The sequence below is a fragment of the Hakea prostrata genome, chromosome 3 (assembly GCF_041222555.1).
Source record: "Hakea prostrata isolate BN-2017 chromosome 3, UWA_Hpros_2, whole genome shotgun sequence".
NCBI classification, from domain to species: Eukaryota; Viridiplantae; Streptophyta; class Magnoliopsida; order Proteales; family Proteaceae; genus Hakea; species Hakea prostrata.
The window spans coordinates 27,323,302-27,338,234 of record NC_142602.1 but is presented as its reverse complement, the minus strand read 5'-3'; the positions used below and the strand labels follow the sequence as shown (position 1 = coordinate 27,338,234).

Sequence of the window (14,933 nt, the reverse complement as noted above, 5' to 3'; positions counted from 1 at the left end):
CCCATTAAGGTTTGGGCTATGACAGGCTGGTGCTGTTCGGTTTCAACAATTCGGGCTACAAATTGACACCCCTACCAAGTCACCAAGTTTCCTCCCACATACACACAATACCTAGTGGTAGATCTCTTGTTATTTGGATAGTCTGCTTAGTATGCATCCATATATGCTTCAATCTTTTAAGTGTCTATGAGCTTAATTAAAATTCCTTTTCTTGGAGTGACCTTCAGGTACCTTAGAATACGATATACTGCATCCAAGTGTGAGGAGTAGGGATCATGCATATACTGGTTGACAAGATTGATTGCAAATGTGTGTCTAGTTTTATATTAGACAGATCTATAAACTTTCCCACCAACTTTTGATACATCATCTCGTCAACTGTTTCTCCTTTTGCCTTCAAGTGTGGGCTAGGTTCAATAGGAGTTTCAGTAGGTTTACATCCTAGCATCCCAATTTCCTCAAGTAGATCCAGAGTATAATTTCTCTAAAAAAGAGACACTACTCGATGAATATGCCAACTCCAAACCTAGGAAATGTCTGACCTTCCCCGTATTTGTAATCTCAAATTCAGTTCTCAAAACCGTATTTAAGGCTGAAATTTCATCCTCACTGCTGCCTGTGATCACAATATCATCTACATATGCTAAAAGTGCATGTGGGAACCATCTTTTTTAATGAACAAAATGTGGTCTGCATCGCTTTGCTTGTAGCCATTAAAGATCATGGTCTTATAAAACCTTCCAACTCACACTCTTGGAGGTTGCTTCAATCCATATAATGCCCTCTTCAGCTTGCACACTTTCCCATGAGTCTCAATAGTGGAATACTCAGGTGGCACATCCATGTACACCTCCTTTTAGAGTTCTCCATGTAGAAAAGCATTCTTGATATCTACTTGTTGTAGGCTCACCCTTATTCACCGTACATGAAAGAACAGCCCAAACTATGTTCGTCTTGGCTGTGGGGGAAAATGTCTTAGTAAAGTCAATCCCACAAGTCTGAATGAAGCCTTTTGGCCACCAATCTTACCTTGTGCCGTGTGCTTGATAACAATCACCCATCCTCTTAATAGTTCGCTTCCCAGCAAGCAAAGTCACCAACTCTCATGTTTTGTTTTTCCCCAATGCTCGCATTTCCTCATCAATTGCTTCCTTTCAGTTTGAGTTGTATAATGTTTCCTAAACAAAAGTAAAGGAAACAAAACTTTGAAAACTCTGGGGATAGGGATTGATATGATACATAATTGGAAATAAGATGTTTTGTGCAAGTCAATGGTTGCTTTCTCAATGCAATTGGTATGTATAAAGTAGGGTCAAAAGAAGGGTCAGAGATAGGCTCATTTGGAGGCTCTTGTACTACAAGATTAGGGGCTGAAGTTTCCAACTGGCTCGTCACAACAGGGGGTTCTCGCTACTCTCTTTGGTAGGTCTTTAGAGGTCCTTGCTTTCCTTGCACATCATCCACCAGCTGTTCTTGTCTGGTCACTCCATCTTCTAGAGGAGGATCATCTGTAGGAATCTCAGGAGAAATAGCTAAAGGAGGAATCATGATTGGAACCTCCTCACTAAGACTCTCCCTGAAGATGTGTAGGGAAAAGAAAGGAACCTGTTCTTGGAACACAACATCCATAGATTCAAAGTAACGACGACACCCAGGAAGATTACACTTACAACCCTTTTGTGTAGGAGGATAACCCAAGAAAATAAAATGCACCATAACCTATATGAATCCAGCTTGCCATGAACATGGTGGTTTTGAGCAAATATAGCACAATCAAAAACCTTAGGTGGTACTGCAAAGGCTTTTGCTCCTAGAAGAACCTCAAGGGGGCAACCCTATTCCAAGACTCAGGAATGCATTGGGTTAATCAGATAAGCTGCAATAAGAATAGCATCATCCCAAAACTAAGGACGCACATGCATAGTAAACAATAGGTAATGTGCTACCCCAAGTAGATGTCTATTCTTGCGTTCGGAAACCCTATTTTAAGGTGGAGTGTCTATGCACCTAGTCTAGTGTATGATGCCATGCAGCTAGGTTAGAAGGGAAGGCACCACCCAAGTATTGAGTTCCATTATCCGTACGAAGGATTTTGACTGTGGCCCAAAACTGTGTCCTAACCATATTATAAGAGTTTTGAAAGCACAAGAAAACATCACTTATCGCCCTCTTGAAACCATTCATCGCCGATGAATGGGTTATCTTTGGTTGAACTTCATGCTTCCTGTATGTATCATGTGTTAACCTCTATTGGGCTACTTGGTAACTCCATTGGTTTAAGCCATCAATGCTTTGGTTTGAGTCCTTCTGGTTGGTTCGTAGTAGAGAGAAGGGATGTTATCGACCGACCTTACACTGTGAGTACTGCTAAAGCAAAGTCAACTGTAAGATCAGTACCAACACTCAATCTAGGCAGCCAGCCAAGATAAAGATGGGTTGAGGGCTTTTCAGGGAGCTTCATTGGGAATTGATTGATCCCTAGCTCGAAAATTGCAGCCAACCAGGAGAAAAGGGGAAGGAAGATAGTAGCGAGGAAATTTGATTCCATGGTCAAGGTTGAGACAAATTGCTCGTCTCTTCCTAGCATCCTTCGATAGGTTCAATAATAATTGCATTATCTTGTGGCTCCTATGTTCAAAGACACATTTATTCTTCCTACTAAGCAATCATGACATCGTTGTCGAAGAGTCAGGGTCTTCCAACTTTGATATCAGACATCTTCATGGGTACAACATCACACCAGATTTCATCAGAATAGGAATGTAAAGTGACTAGAACTAGGCACTTGGTTGTGATGTCAAGCCTGGCACTGTTGAGTAGGGTGACTTTGTAGGCTTGGGGATGAGTCTCTGATTTCAGTCCTGTCCTCAACACGAACTCTCTGAGACCACGTTAACACTACTGCGACTGTCTACAGTGGTCTGAGCTAACAATCCTCTTGGACTTAGTCTAGTAATAGAAGATCATGTTCCTTCTCCAGTCTTCTCCTTCAACATATTTTAGACATGACATTCAGTTGGGCATCTAGATCTAGACCATCCTCACTGAACTCCTCGTCTGGCTCAAATTCTAGTGGTGGACATTCTAGTACTTCCTCTGGTTCCTGCTGGTTGGTGTCTAGGACTACAAGTCCTCCTCTTTGGACACTCTTTGGCAAAGTGTCTTCTCGCATGGCCGTGGAAATATTCACCAGGGTTCTGAAGATTGGGCCTCTGTTCTCTACTCTGATTGGGTTCGGCACCTTGGGAGGGGTGGTAGCAGCTAGAGTGTATGGTCTAAGAGCCTTCATGTAGTCTTGAGTGGACTGCTTCTTTGAGGAAAGGAGGGCCTCTACTCGTAGGACTTTATCAAATAGATCTCGGAGATTTAATATATCAGCAACTCCTAGGGTATGTTCTGTTTTAGACCCAGTTTGGACCGAGTCAGGATCTGCACTTTGCTCCTTAATGTACTAGTTCTGGAAACTAGGGAGTCAAACTGCTAGATGTAGTCGGCTGCTAACATAATTCCCTATTTAAGTATATGGAATTGTTCCAGGAGTCTAGTTCTGTAGTGTTCAAGTAGGTATGTCTAAGTCAATTCCTTATCTAGTTCCAGGCAATGTCCCAAATTTTGCCCTATGTCGGGTTTTCGGTGGTTGGCAAAACTGCCGAAACCTTGACTTGTTGACAAAATTTCGCCAACATTTGGTGGGTGTTTCAATCAAATTTCGAATTGGAGGGCTGACTCTTACCATATGCATTTCTGTTATATCTTGTGATTTTAATTACAATAATCAATCAAATCTTCCCATATGCATTTCGATCATATCTTTGGATTCAATTACAAGAGTCAATCAATTGTACCTTATGCATTTCAATCACATCTTTGGTTTCCAATTATCTTGTCAAGTATGTTCCCATTCACGATTGATTGGCTCCTATAATTGGAAACCAAAGACGGAAAACACTAAAAAATCAAACCAAATTCACCCAAAAATGGGCGAAATTTCACTGGAAGATAGATTATAAAGGGCGAGAAATCACCCGAATTTATCGCGATAATTTGAGAAATCGGCGATATTTTGACCATTCGACGATATATCGCCGATTTTTTGCAAAAGTCGTTTCGCCACCTAGCAACAACTCAGCGATATTTCGCTAAAATTTTGTACCATGGTTCTAGGTTGTAGTTTCTCTTCCCTCATAGTATAATTCTTTCTCATGGTATTCCACCAATCCCTGGCAGCCCCTACAAGTTTGGTCTTAGCTAACCTCATGTTCTTATCCTTTGATAGGTCATTATCAGTCAAAGTAGTCATCTAGGGCAGCTCTCCAATCATAGAAAACTTGTGGATCTAAGGAGCCATTGAATTCTTTCAATTCTAATTTTACCTTCTGGTGATCTACACCCCTTGTTTGGTCTTGGCCTCCAGTGAAATAGGATTGAATGTGATCCTCCAATGTGGTTGGTGCTGGTTGTTGCCTTTTCTGTGGTCTCTCCTCAATATCATACCTATCATACACATCGTCATGCCTTGATTCTCTGGTATGACCATTCTTGTCTTTCATAGCTCTAGGGTGGTATGGTTCTCCTTCAGCTTCGTTCCTATACCTTTGGGCTCCACTAGTTTCTTCATGATGGGTTACATTGACTTGAGAATTGTGACTTGGGGCTGGTGGGGGAGTTTGAATGGGTTCCCCTTGTCTTGTCTAATCTAGATTGGTTACCCTAGTATTCAAGTCCTGTACCTGATTTGCAATGCCTTGGAGTTGTATCAACATCTCATTTTGGGCCTTCTGGATGTTCTCAAGCTGTCTGGCAATTGCTGGTTTGTCCATAGCTCTGATGCCAAATAATGTAACCCAGATTTGAGGGTTTTGAGACGTGCAGATATTTCCCTGAAATTAAGTTTCTCCATGATCCTCTCCTTTGTGAACAAGCAAAAAACGAACCCAACATCGGTATTAGAGTTTTTAACAAAACATATATGGGATGGGTCCGATGGTGAAGGGATGGTTAAGGTTTTGAGAAAATTAGAGATACCTAGACTTACCCTAGGATTGAAAGGGGGAACTGCCGTTGGTTGGGTTTAGGGATGGATTGAAAAATATGTGGGCTGTTATAGGGTATAGGACAGATCTTGAGCAGGTTTCTGGGATCTTGGGAGGATCTTGGATTCTTTCTCTCATCTTGATCTTTCTTTCCTCTTTTCTTTTCTCTCACTTGCTTTTTTTCTTTTTCTTTTCTGAATTTTCTTGTCTCTCTTTTCTTGAGCTGCCACAAGATCCAAGAAATGGGAAAAAGAATGTGGAAGGGAGAGAAAACGAAATTTTTTTTTTTGGGGGGGGGGGGGGGGGGGGGGGGGTGCCGCGGGGTTTGGGAATGGTGGGGGGAAGGTTCCCAGGTTTGCCGCAGGGTAGTGGAGGGGCAGGGGAGTGGTTCTTGATGGTGCTGCAGGGTAGGGGAGGGGCTCGGGTGTCTACGCAAGAATGAGGGAGGGGTAGAATGCTGCTGGAATTCAAGATCTCTTGCTGAAATTGAAGAAGAAAACTTCCTAAATCTGCTGTGGCCCTCACAAGAAGACCACGACCTTGTTAGCCAATTTTCTCAACTACGGTCAGTCTTTCACGGTTTCACCAACCAATAGGGCCACTTACCTCCACTAGTGCCTCGTCAACAACCTATCTTTTCAATCTCAAAATCCTGGAGATCTACAGCACCTTCTAGTAATAATGTGATCTGTTCAAATAGATATATCTAGAAACAGAAAGCATTATGTGGTGCTGCAATTGGAACCACCATTACTAGAAAAGGGCATAGTGGCATACCGCTGCATGAGGATCCTGCTGCTGTGGGTTCTGGGAATGGTCATAATATGTGCAGCTTTACCACCACTTTGTGGAAAGGCTGTTTGCTGACTAGAACCTGTGAGGCTGTGACCACTATGTTTTAATGGAGCAACCTCACCACCATCATGTTTAGATCAGACCACAGCCACTTTTACCAAACGATGTGATAATAAGAGCCAAAACAAATACTAAAACTATTCTACTGATGACTTCCTCTGTGAGGCATTATAAAGGGCCTGAATGTGTTTAAAACTCTTTTACTGAAGACTTCCTGTGCGAGGCATTATAAAGGGCCTGAATGGGTCTAGGCCTCGCCTATCAGGTGCAAGTGAGCTTTCAAACCTGGGCTGAATGGTGATGCAGCCCTAAATTGACGAGGTTCAACTGGAATCAACTTTCCAGTATCTTAACTCAAAAGGTAAGGGTTTATGGTTATTAGATTTTGGAAATTTTAATTGGGATACCAAGAAAAGATTAAGTGGTTTTAGAGAGATTTCAAGTAATGGGGTACAGAGATGGAAGGATAGGTTCTTCATATATGGAATGAAGAGTTATGGAATAAGGTGAAAGTTGGAGAAAACTTACATACTCGTATATAAGGATGGTCCCTTAAGTTTGAGACTATTCTAATGGTTACATTGGCATATAGCTAAGTTCAAATTTTGGGTTTTTTTGGGAGTACGAAAGTTTAAGATAGGTGCTTAAGACTTGTGATGTATACTCTTGATTGGGAAAAGGGGATGATAGGTGCAGACTATAGGATGGGTTCCTAATGGATTGTAATGGTTGGTTTGAGGATTTGAAAATAGAAAGAAAAGGGATAAATGGATATTAAATGACTCTCTTATTATGTCATTCCTTTTGAATTCCATGCATCCAAATATTGTTCGGGGATACCTATTACTTGATATTGCAACCAAAATCTAAAAGGCTACTACTAAAACATATGGACAGTTGGGGAATGATACACATGTTTATAAGCTATGAAAGAAGCTTCATGAGACTACCTAAAAGGAACTGACTGTGGCCCAATATTATGCCGAGTTGCAATCTTTTTGGCAGGAGTTGGATCATTATGGGGATTATCACCCCACTAACCCAAATGATGGTGACTACTTATAGGAAGCACATTGATAAGATTCGGGTATATGACTTCTTGGCAGGTTTGAATGTGGAGTACAATCAGATTAGAATGCAAGTATTAAGTCGTTCTCCCTTTATATACTATAACAGTCTTGTGCTCTTGTTTAGTGTGAGGAAAGTCGTTGATTAGCCATGCTTCATACTCCTATCGTGGAGAAATCAGCCTTACAGTCTGTTAGCACTAAATCTAATTCAGCTAAGGAGATTGTCAAATGTGAGCACTGTCAAAAACCATATCATACTAAGGCCAATTGTTGGAAGCTCCATGGGAAGCCTGTTGATTTTGAGCAAAAAAAGAGTACAAAGAAGGGGAAAACTGAAAGCTAATCTTTTTGAGACAATTTCCACAACACTCTGCAGACATTGGTTTTTCATAGGAGGATTAGCTACTCTGCGATGTATTCTGCAGTCTTCTACTGCTGGTACAACCTCTACTACTGCTTCCTCCACTACCTATACCAACTCTTACCTTGCTACTTCAGGTAAAACTTTTATAGGCTACCATGTTTCTTCAGTTTCTGCTCCTTAGATCATTGATACAGGAGCCACAGATTATATGACAGGTTTATCCTCTTTTTTCTTACATTATGCTCCAACTTCCGGAAAAGATAAAATTCGAATTGTTGATGGCTCATATTCTTCCATTGCTAGAAAAGGGACCATTCAACATTCTCCATCACTTTCTCTGTCTAAAGTTTTACACGTTCCCTTTTTCTTTACTAACTTGCTCTCTATTAGTAGTCTTACACGTGACTTGAATTGTAAAATGACTTTTTTCCCATCCTACTATGTCTTTCAAGATCAGGTAACGGGGAAGGAGATTGGACATGGTAAACTAGACAATTGACTTTATCTGTTGGAGCCAATTAGAGGATCTACTTTTGCTCTGACTGCATCTCCTAATCAGGTCCATTCGGTAATATTAGACCTTCAAAAGTGGCATTGCAGGCTAGGTCACTGACTCACCCCTCTCTAGAAACTCTTAAGAAAGTATTTCCCAATTTAGTTTCTTCTTGTAAAAAGGATGATTTTTTTTTGTGAAGCCTGCATTTTTGCGAAGTAGACTCGTTATACTTATTTACCTTCTCTTCATAATGAAAAATCTATTCCTTTTGGACTCATTCATACTTATGTCAAAGTGTGTCTGTTACTGGCCTTAGGTACTTTGTTAGTTTTATTGATTGTCACTCTCATTCTATATGGATTTATCTTTTAAAAAAAAAAAAAAAAAGAGGTTTTTCGATGTTTTCGAGATTTTCATAATATGATTAAGACTTAGTTCAAGGCCACTGTGAAGATCCTTTGCAATGACAAGATGGTGAATTTCTATCTCTTTGACTCTAGCATAATACACCAGACTAGTTATATTGATACCGTTGCTCAAAATGGGGTTGCCGAAAGGAAGAATCGGCATCTTTTAGAGATAGCTTGTTCCCTTACGATTTCTATAAATGTCCCTGACCAATACTGGAGTGATGCTATATTCACTGCCTCTTACCTTATGAATTGGATGCCCAGTAGGATACTTGGTTTTAAATATCCTAATGAGCTTCTCCAAGGAACCTCTTCTTTTATTATCCCCCCAAAGGTTTTTGGATGTGTCCGTTATGCTAGAATCACAACCCATCAAAGTAAGCTGGCTCCTCATGGTCTATGCTGCATTTTTCTAGGGTATTCTGCTACTTAAAAAGGGTACAAATGTTATCATCCTCCTTCCGGAAAACCATTGTCTCCATAGATGACATTTTTAATGAGTCTTGCCCTTACTATACACCTCTCTAAGGGGAGAGTCCTAGAGGAGAGGTGTTATTTCCATCTCTAAACCTTTTCTATCACACCTCCACAACACAACTTAAGAGTTCAAGAAGTATTTCATGACCAGGGGAGACTTCAACCAGTAAACCTGAGGACTCTATTCCCCCCCCCCCCTCATCTTTGTTTTTTAAACCATGTGAAGAACCTAGTCAGGGGGAGACCACTCATGTGATACACTTTTGAGGTATTTCAAAACAAGACTGACGAAAATAAGGAGGTGTAGATTTATCAGAGGAAGAAGTACAACAGGCTAAAGCAGGTGGAGAAAGGTGACACGTTACCACTTCAATCTCCTGCTCCAAATTCAGATTCTATTGTTTCCCTTGAGGTATCTTCTTCTGATCTTCCTATTGCTATTAGAAAAGGAGTCAGATCTTGTACTTTGATCTATTGTTCCCAAACCTATGGGATTGATTATCCAGAGACTTTTGCCTCTGTTGCAAAACTGAACATTGTCAGAGTTCTATTGTCTGTAACTGTGAACAAAGACTGGATGTTGCACCAACTAGACGTAAAGAATGCCTTCTTACATGGGAAGTTAGAGGAAGAAGTCTATATGGAAATCTTATATGGTTTCTTCGATGACAATACTGTAGGAAAAGTTTATCGGTTGAAGAGGTCAATTTATGGGTTAAAACAGTCTCCTAGATGCTGATTTGGATGCCTCCTGAAGACAATGACTTTTATTGGGTACAACCAAAGCAATGCTGATCATACACTATTTGTCAAGAAGTCAGGTACTACATCACACTTCTTTGTTCTTTAGGTAGATGATATTGTCATCACAGAGAATGATAGTGAAAAAATTCAAAGGTTGAAGGACTTTCTTGGCAGAGAGTTTGAGATTAAAGATCTAGGGAAGTCACAGTACTTCTTAGGGATTGAGGTGGCTCGATCAAAGAAGGGTATATTCTTATCCCAAAGAAGGTATGTCCTAGATTTATTATCAAAAGTGGGAATATTGGGGTGTAAAGTAGTTGATACCCCTATTGAAGCTGGAGCTGAACTTAAAGAAACAGAGGGTGAACCAGTGGACAAAAGAACATACCAAAGGCTGGTAGGGAAGCTTATTTACTTTCCCACACGGGGCCAGACATCGCTTATGCTGTGGGGATAGTGAGCCAATTTATGCATGATCCATATCTCACATGAAGGCTGTTACCAGAATACTACAATATTTGAAGGGAACTCCTAGAAAAGGAATACTTTTGTCACCCACTGAAAATCTAAGAGTATAAGAATACAATGATGCAGACTAGGCTGGATATCCAAACAGCTAGTCAATTTCAGGTTACTATACCTTTGTTGGAGGTAATCTAGCTACTTGGAAAAGTAAGAAACAAACTGTGGTAGCTTTATCTATTACTGAAGTTGAACATAAAGCTATGGTTCGTGGAGTTTGTGAGCTACTATGGTTGAAAGGCTTACTACAAGATATTGGAGTCCAAGTTCCAAACCCTATAATGCTATATTGTGACAACAAGGCTGCTATTAGTATTGCTAATAATCCAATGCAATATGATCAAACTAAGCACATTGAAATTGACAGGCTTTTTGTCAAAGGAAAGCTGGAACAAGGGCTTATCTTCATGCCTTTTGTGAGGTTTGGAGACCAAGTGGCAGATGTTTTTAACTAAGGGTTTGAAAGAAAGAAATTTCCTTCCTATTATAGGCAAGTTGGGCATGACTAATATCTATGCCTCAATTTGAGGGGGAGTGTTGGTTAAGTTTTAGTAGGAGTTTAACTCTATTAGAGTTTGTGTTCATGTAAATTTCTATTTCTTGTTACCCAAGTAAGGGTATTTATGTAATAGTGTTCTTTCCACTTTATTATAAATAGAGGCTTGAGATCACACTGATGACAATAAGCCATTCTACCACAATCGGCTTTTTCAACAAAGAACAACATGTGATGTTTGAATAATCCCTAAACTTTTAAGAACTTTCTACAATGTTGAAGCTTCTTAATGGAGATCGAATGGAACAGCTTAGGAGAATCGCAGGAGAGAGATAGGGAACTAGTAACACTAATACGCAAAGCAACAATGCTCAAAATAAACTTTCATGAATCAAATCTTGGCCTCCACTAAGTTGTTACATCATATATAGGGTTGGAATTTAGAGGACTAAAAGAAAAAGAACTTTCTATTATTGAAGAGTAGCCCAGGGGATGCTTGAATCAATCCTTGAACTTTCAGAATTTTGTATAATGTTGAAGCTTCTTCAATGGAGACCAAATGGGACAGCTTAGGGGAATTGTAGGAGAGAGATAGGGAATTAGGTTACTAATTCACAAAGCAACAATGCTCAAATTAAAATTTCATTAATCAAATCATGGTCTTGAGCTATTACATCAGACACAAACACACAAACACCGACACATAATCATGGTTTGAGATCTCGTGAGGCATTCTGCTTTTTTAAGAAGGCTAGACGAGATAAAGGGTGAGATTCCCACATCTCGCTCGAGATCTCGTCATATCTCTTTTGAACTCTCAATTTTTGCTGGATTTTTTCCGGATTTCAGCTGGATTTTCGCTTGCAACTACTCTTAGCACATCTGCAACACCAAAGGAAGATCAATCATTCTATGCTTATCTTATAAACTTATGAGTTATGACTTATATAGAACTTCTAATAGTTGCATAATTTTATTACTCTATTCTTGAGAGTCGAGATTTTGATACTCATTAAGGATAAAATCTTGATGACATTTAAGTTTTTTGATGTACTTGGTACACTTACTTTTCATTTATAAGCGTTGAAGGTTCTATAGTACATATTGTATAACCTTACATTCCCCAATCCTGTAGCGTTTCGGTTTCACACTTAGGGTTATTTTCTTACAAATCCAAGGCCACCCGTGTGTTTGGAAGGCATAAATTAGTCTAACTAGTAACTACCAAGTTCTTACCCAAAAAAAAAAAACTACCCAATTTGATTCCAACCTGGACCTTAAAACCCATCGAGTTGGCTCAAAATAAAAAACCATATCTCGACCGAGATCTCGTCAACTCGGTCGAGATCTTGCTCAAGAGCAAGATCTTGAACCATGCACATAATACTTGGACTAAAATAGAAACTAGGACTCAATTAGGAGTTAGGACTAGAGTTACCACTCACGGGTACTGTTCACGTGAATAGTAAATTCAGCATGTTACAACTTCAATTAAGACTTAAATATACCGTAGGCTAATCAAAAACTAAAATAACCTAAACCCATAATTTTAGCGGCTGGTGTAGGGAACCCCTAGACCTGACCTGGGGTAGGGAGGTATTTCTACACCACGGGCTGTTTTTAGACACCCAAACTGCATCAAATGGGACATAAGAAATAAATGTTGCTTGGTTTTTCTTCTTCTTGAGAGTGTATTACTCCTTGATCAATTTACATTACTTATTCTACAGGCTTTAGAGGTGGTTGATGTGGATCAGCAGACTCAGTTGGTGGCAGAGCTTGATGGTTCAGTCATGAAATGTGTTCGTGATCAAAATGGTAATCATGTCATCCAGAAGTGTATTGAGTGTGTCCCTCAGGATCGCATTCAGTTTATTATATTATCTTTCTATGGGCAAGTTGTGGCACTATCCACCCATCCGTATGGCTGCCGGGTCATCCAGGTGAGAAGTTCAATTTTTGTCATCATTCTATATCACCAGGTATTTGTATGCCAACCTCTAATAATTTGTCTTGGTACTAGCAGAGGGTTCTCGAGTACTGTCATGATGCTAATACACAGCGTATTATCATGGAAGAAATCTTGCAATCTGTTTGTACACTGGCACAGGACCAATATGGAAATTATGTAGTTCAGGTATGTGATTGTGTAGATATCTTTTGTAGTTCTAAGGGTCTCTCTGTTAGCTGGTAAATGTTCTTGCCTTCAAAAATTAGTCTATATAGTGGAGGTGGGTTCCTTATGTTGTCACTCCTATCCTTATGTTGTCACTCCTATTGATGCTAACATTCAGGCATGTTAAGTTTCATTGTTTCCTTTTATAATTTCGGAACATGTAATCCAGGGCATTCCCTTTTTCCTTCTCTCTTTATTTTAAATTTTAATAATCTATACACTTCATGGGCTGGCGGTCAGTCTAGCTGAGCACTACCCTGCTTGCTACTTGAATATACAGCAGGTTCTTTGAAGAAATGGCTTGGTTTAGGCCTGTTTCAGTTTACTAGACTCTACAGGCTGTAATTATTGCTCTCTCTTAACTTGGGTATGCTATTCTACTTCCTTGATCCCTATTTCCATTTCCAAGTCTATAAACAAGTGACTCAAACCCTAGAACCCAAGTCAATTAAAATAAATAAAAAATCTAACAATGGAGTGTGGTTTTCCCCCTATATGCAATCCCATGTGTTCACGGTTTTGTTGCGTGGAGAGGGGTGAGAAAGAGGAAATATTGTGTTGGGGGGGGGGGGGGGGGGAGGGATGAGAAAATTGGGAAATGTTGGGAAGCATGAGTATTCAAAAAGGTGGGTTTTTACACTCCGAAAGAAATTATTTTGTTGGTTGAGTTCTAGTAGGAGTTCAACTCTATTTGAGTTTTTATTCGTGTAAATTTCTATTTCTTGTTACCCAAGTAAGGATATTTATGTAATAGAGTACTTTCTACTTTATCATAAATAGAGGGCTTAAGATCACATTGATCAATAAGTCATTCTACCTCAATCGACTTTCTCAACATGGCATCAGAGCCTCGAGACGATTAGGGAAGAACAAGAACAGAAGAAAAAAGAGAGAGAAGAAGAGGAGAAGAACCACCGCCGCCACTGGTACCGCCACAACAGGAGAGAATCGCGGATTACCTACCGCTGCTGCTTCCTGCTGCTTCTTGCGATTAGGGAAGAACAAGAACAGAATCGCAGATTACAAACACCCTGTTGCTTCCACGTTGAGGAATTTAACTGTCAGCTGCTTCCTACTCCTGCAACACCACAGTTGCGATTAGGAAAGAAATCGCAGAATACAAAATGTGAGTACCGCCAAACAGTGAGTTTTGGCCCATCGATCGTCTTCTCAAACAGTGAGTTTTTTTTTGAACCAAGAATAGTTATTTTGAAGAAGAGAAGAAGAACCTCCACCACCGCCTTCCTCTGATTTTTTCGTCTGAATCTTTTCGTCTCCGTCTGAATCTCTTCTTTCAACCCTTGAATTAAGCCCAACTTTATTCAAATCATATTTAGGTATTTTCCTCCTTACCTACGGGTCTATTAACTCTAAAAAAAAAGAGGGTGAAGAAGAAGAAAGAAAGGAAGAAGAGGAGGAGGAAGAAGAAGAAGAAGAAGAAGAGGAGAGAAACTTGGTGTTCCTTATATGCACTTTTTGAATCGTGGTTTGGCTATTGCATTCTGCGACGTTTTAGTTATTTTTGAAAGGGTGAAGACTAAAGAACTATAGACAATCTTTTAAACATGGCAATTACTGATGGTACTACTGCTCCCACTGGCTCCAAACATTACCCCACTCTTTATCCTCTTTCAGTAAGATTTGATGGAACAAATTATTTGATCTAGTATTGATTTGCTTACCTGACTACTGTCGGAAGAGGACTTGTTGGACACATTATGAGCACCACTATCAAACCTAGTCCATAGGTGTTTCATATGATAAATGGATCTCAAATGACTCTCTTATTATGTCATTCGTTTTGAATTCCATGAATCCAAATATTGCCCGTGGTTACCTATTACTTGATACTGCAGCCCAAATCTGGAAAGCTACTACTGAAACATATGGACAGTTGGGGAATGATGCACAGGTTTATGAGCTACGAAAGGCTTCATGAGACTACCCAAAAGGAACTGACTGTGGCCCAATATTATGCTGAGTTACAATCTCTTTGGCAAAAGTTGGATCATTATGGGGATTATCACCCCACTAATCCAGATGATGTGACTACTTATAGGAATCACCTTGATAAGATTCGGGTAACGACTTCTTGGCAAGTTTGAATGTGAAGTATGATCAGCTCACAATGCAAGTATTAAGTCGTTATCCCTTTCCTACACTAGAGTAGTCTTATGCCCTTGTTCAGTGTGAGGAAAGTCGTCGATTAGCCATGGTTCATGCTCTTATTGTGGAGGAATCAGCCTTACTGTCTGTTCGCACTAAATCTGATTCGGCTAAGGAGATTGTC

The 14,933-nt window shown here is 39.9% G+C and overlaps 1 protein-coding gene across 1 annotated transcript in view; it reads left to right on the top strand.

Annotated features, from left to right (window-relative positions):
* Positions 1-14,933, top strand: part of LOC149021943 (pumilio homolog 4-like) — a 34,230-nt gene that overhangs the window by 7,605 nt on the left and 11,692 nt on the right. Inside the window, exons 6-7 of the mRNA XM_089150150.1 lie at positions 12,198-12,410; positions 12,494-12,604. Coding sequence (XP_089006276.1) covers positions 12,198-12,410; positions 12,494-12,604 — 324 coding nt within the window. The remainder of the gene's footprint in view (positions 1-12,197; positions 12,411-12,493; positions 12,605-14,933) is intronic.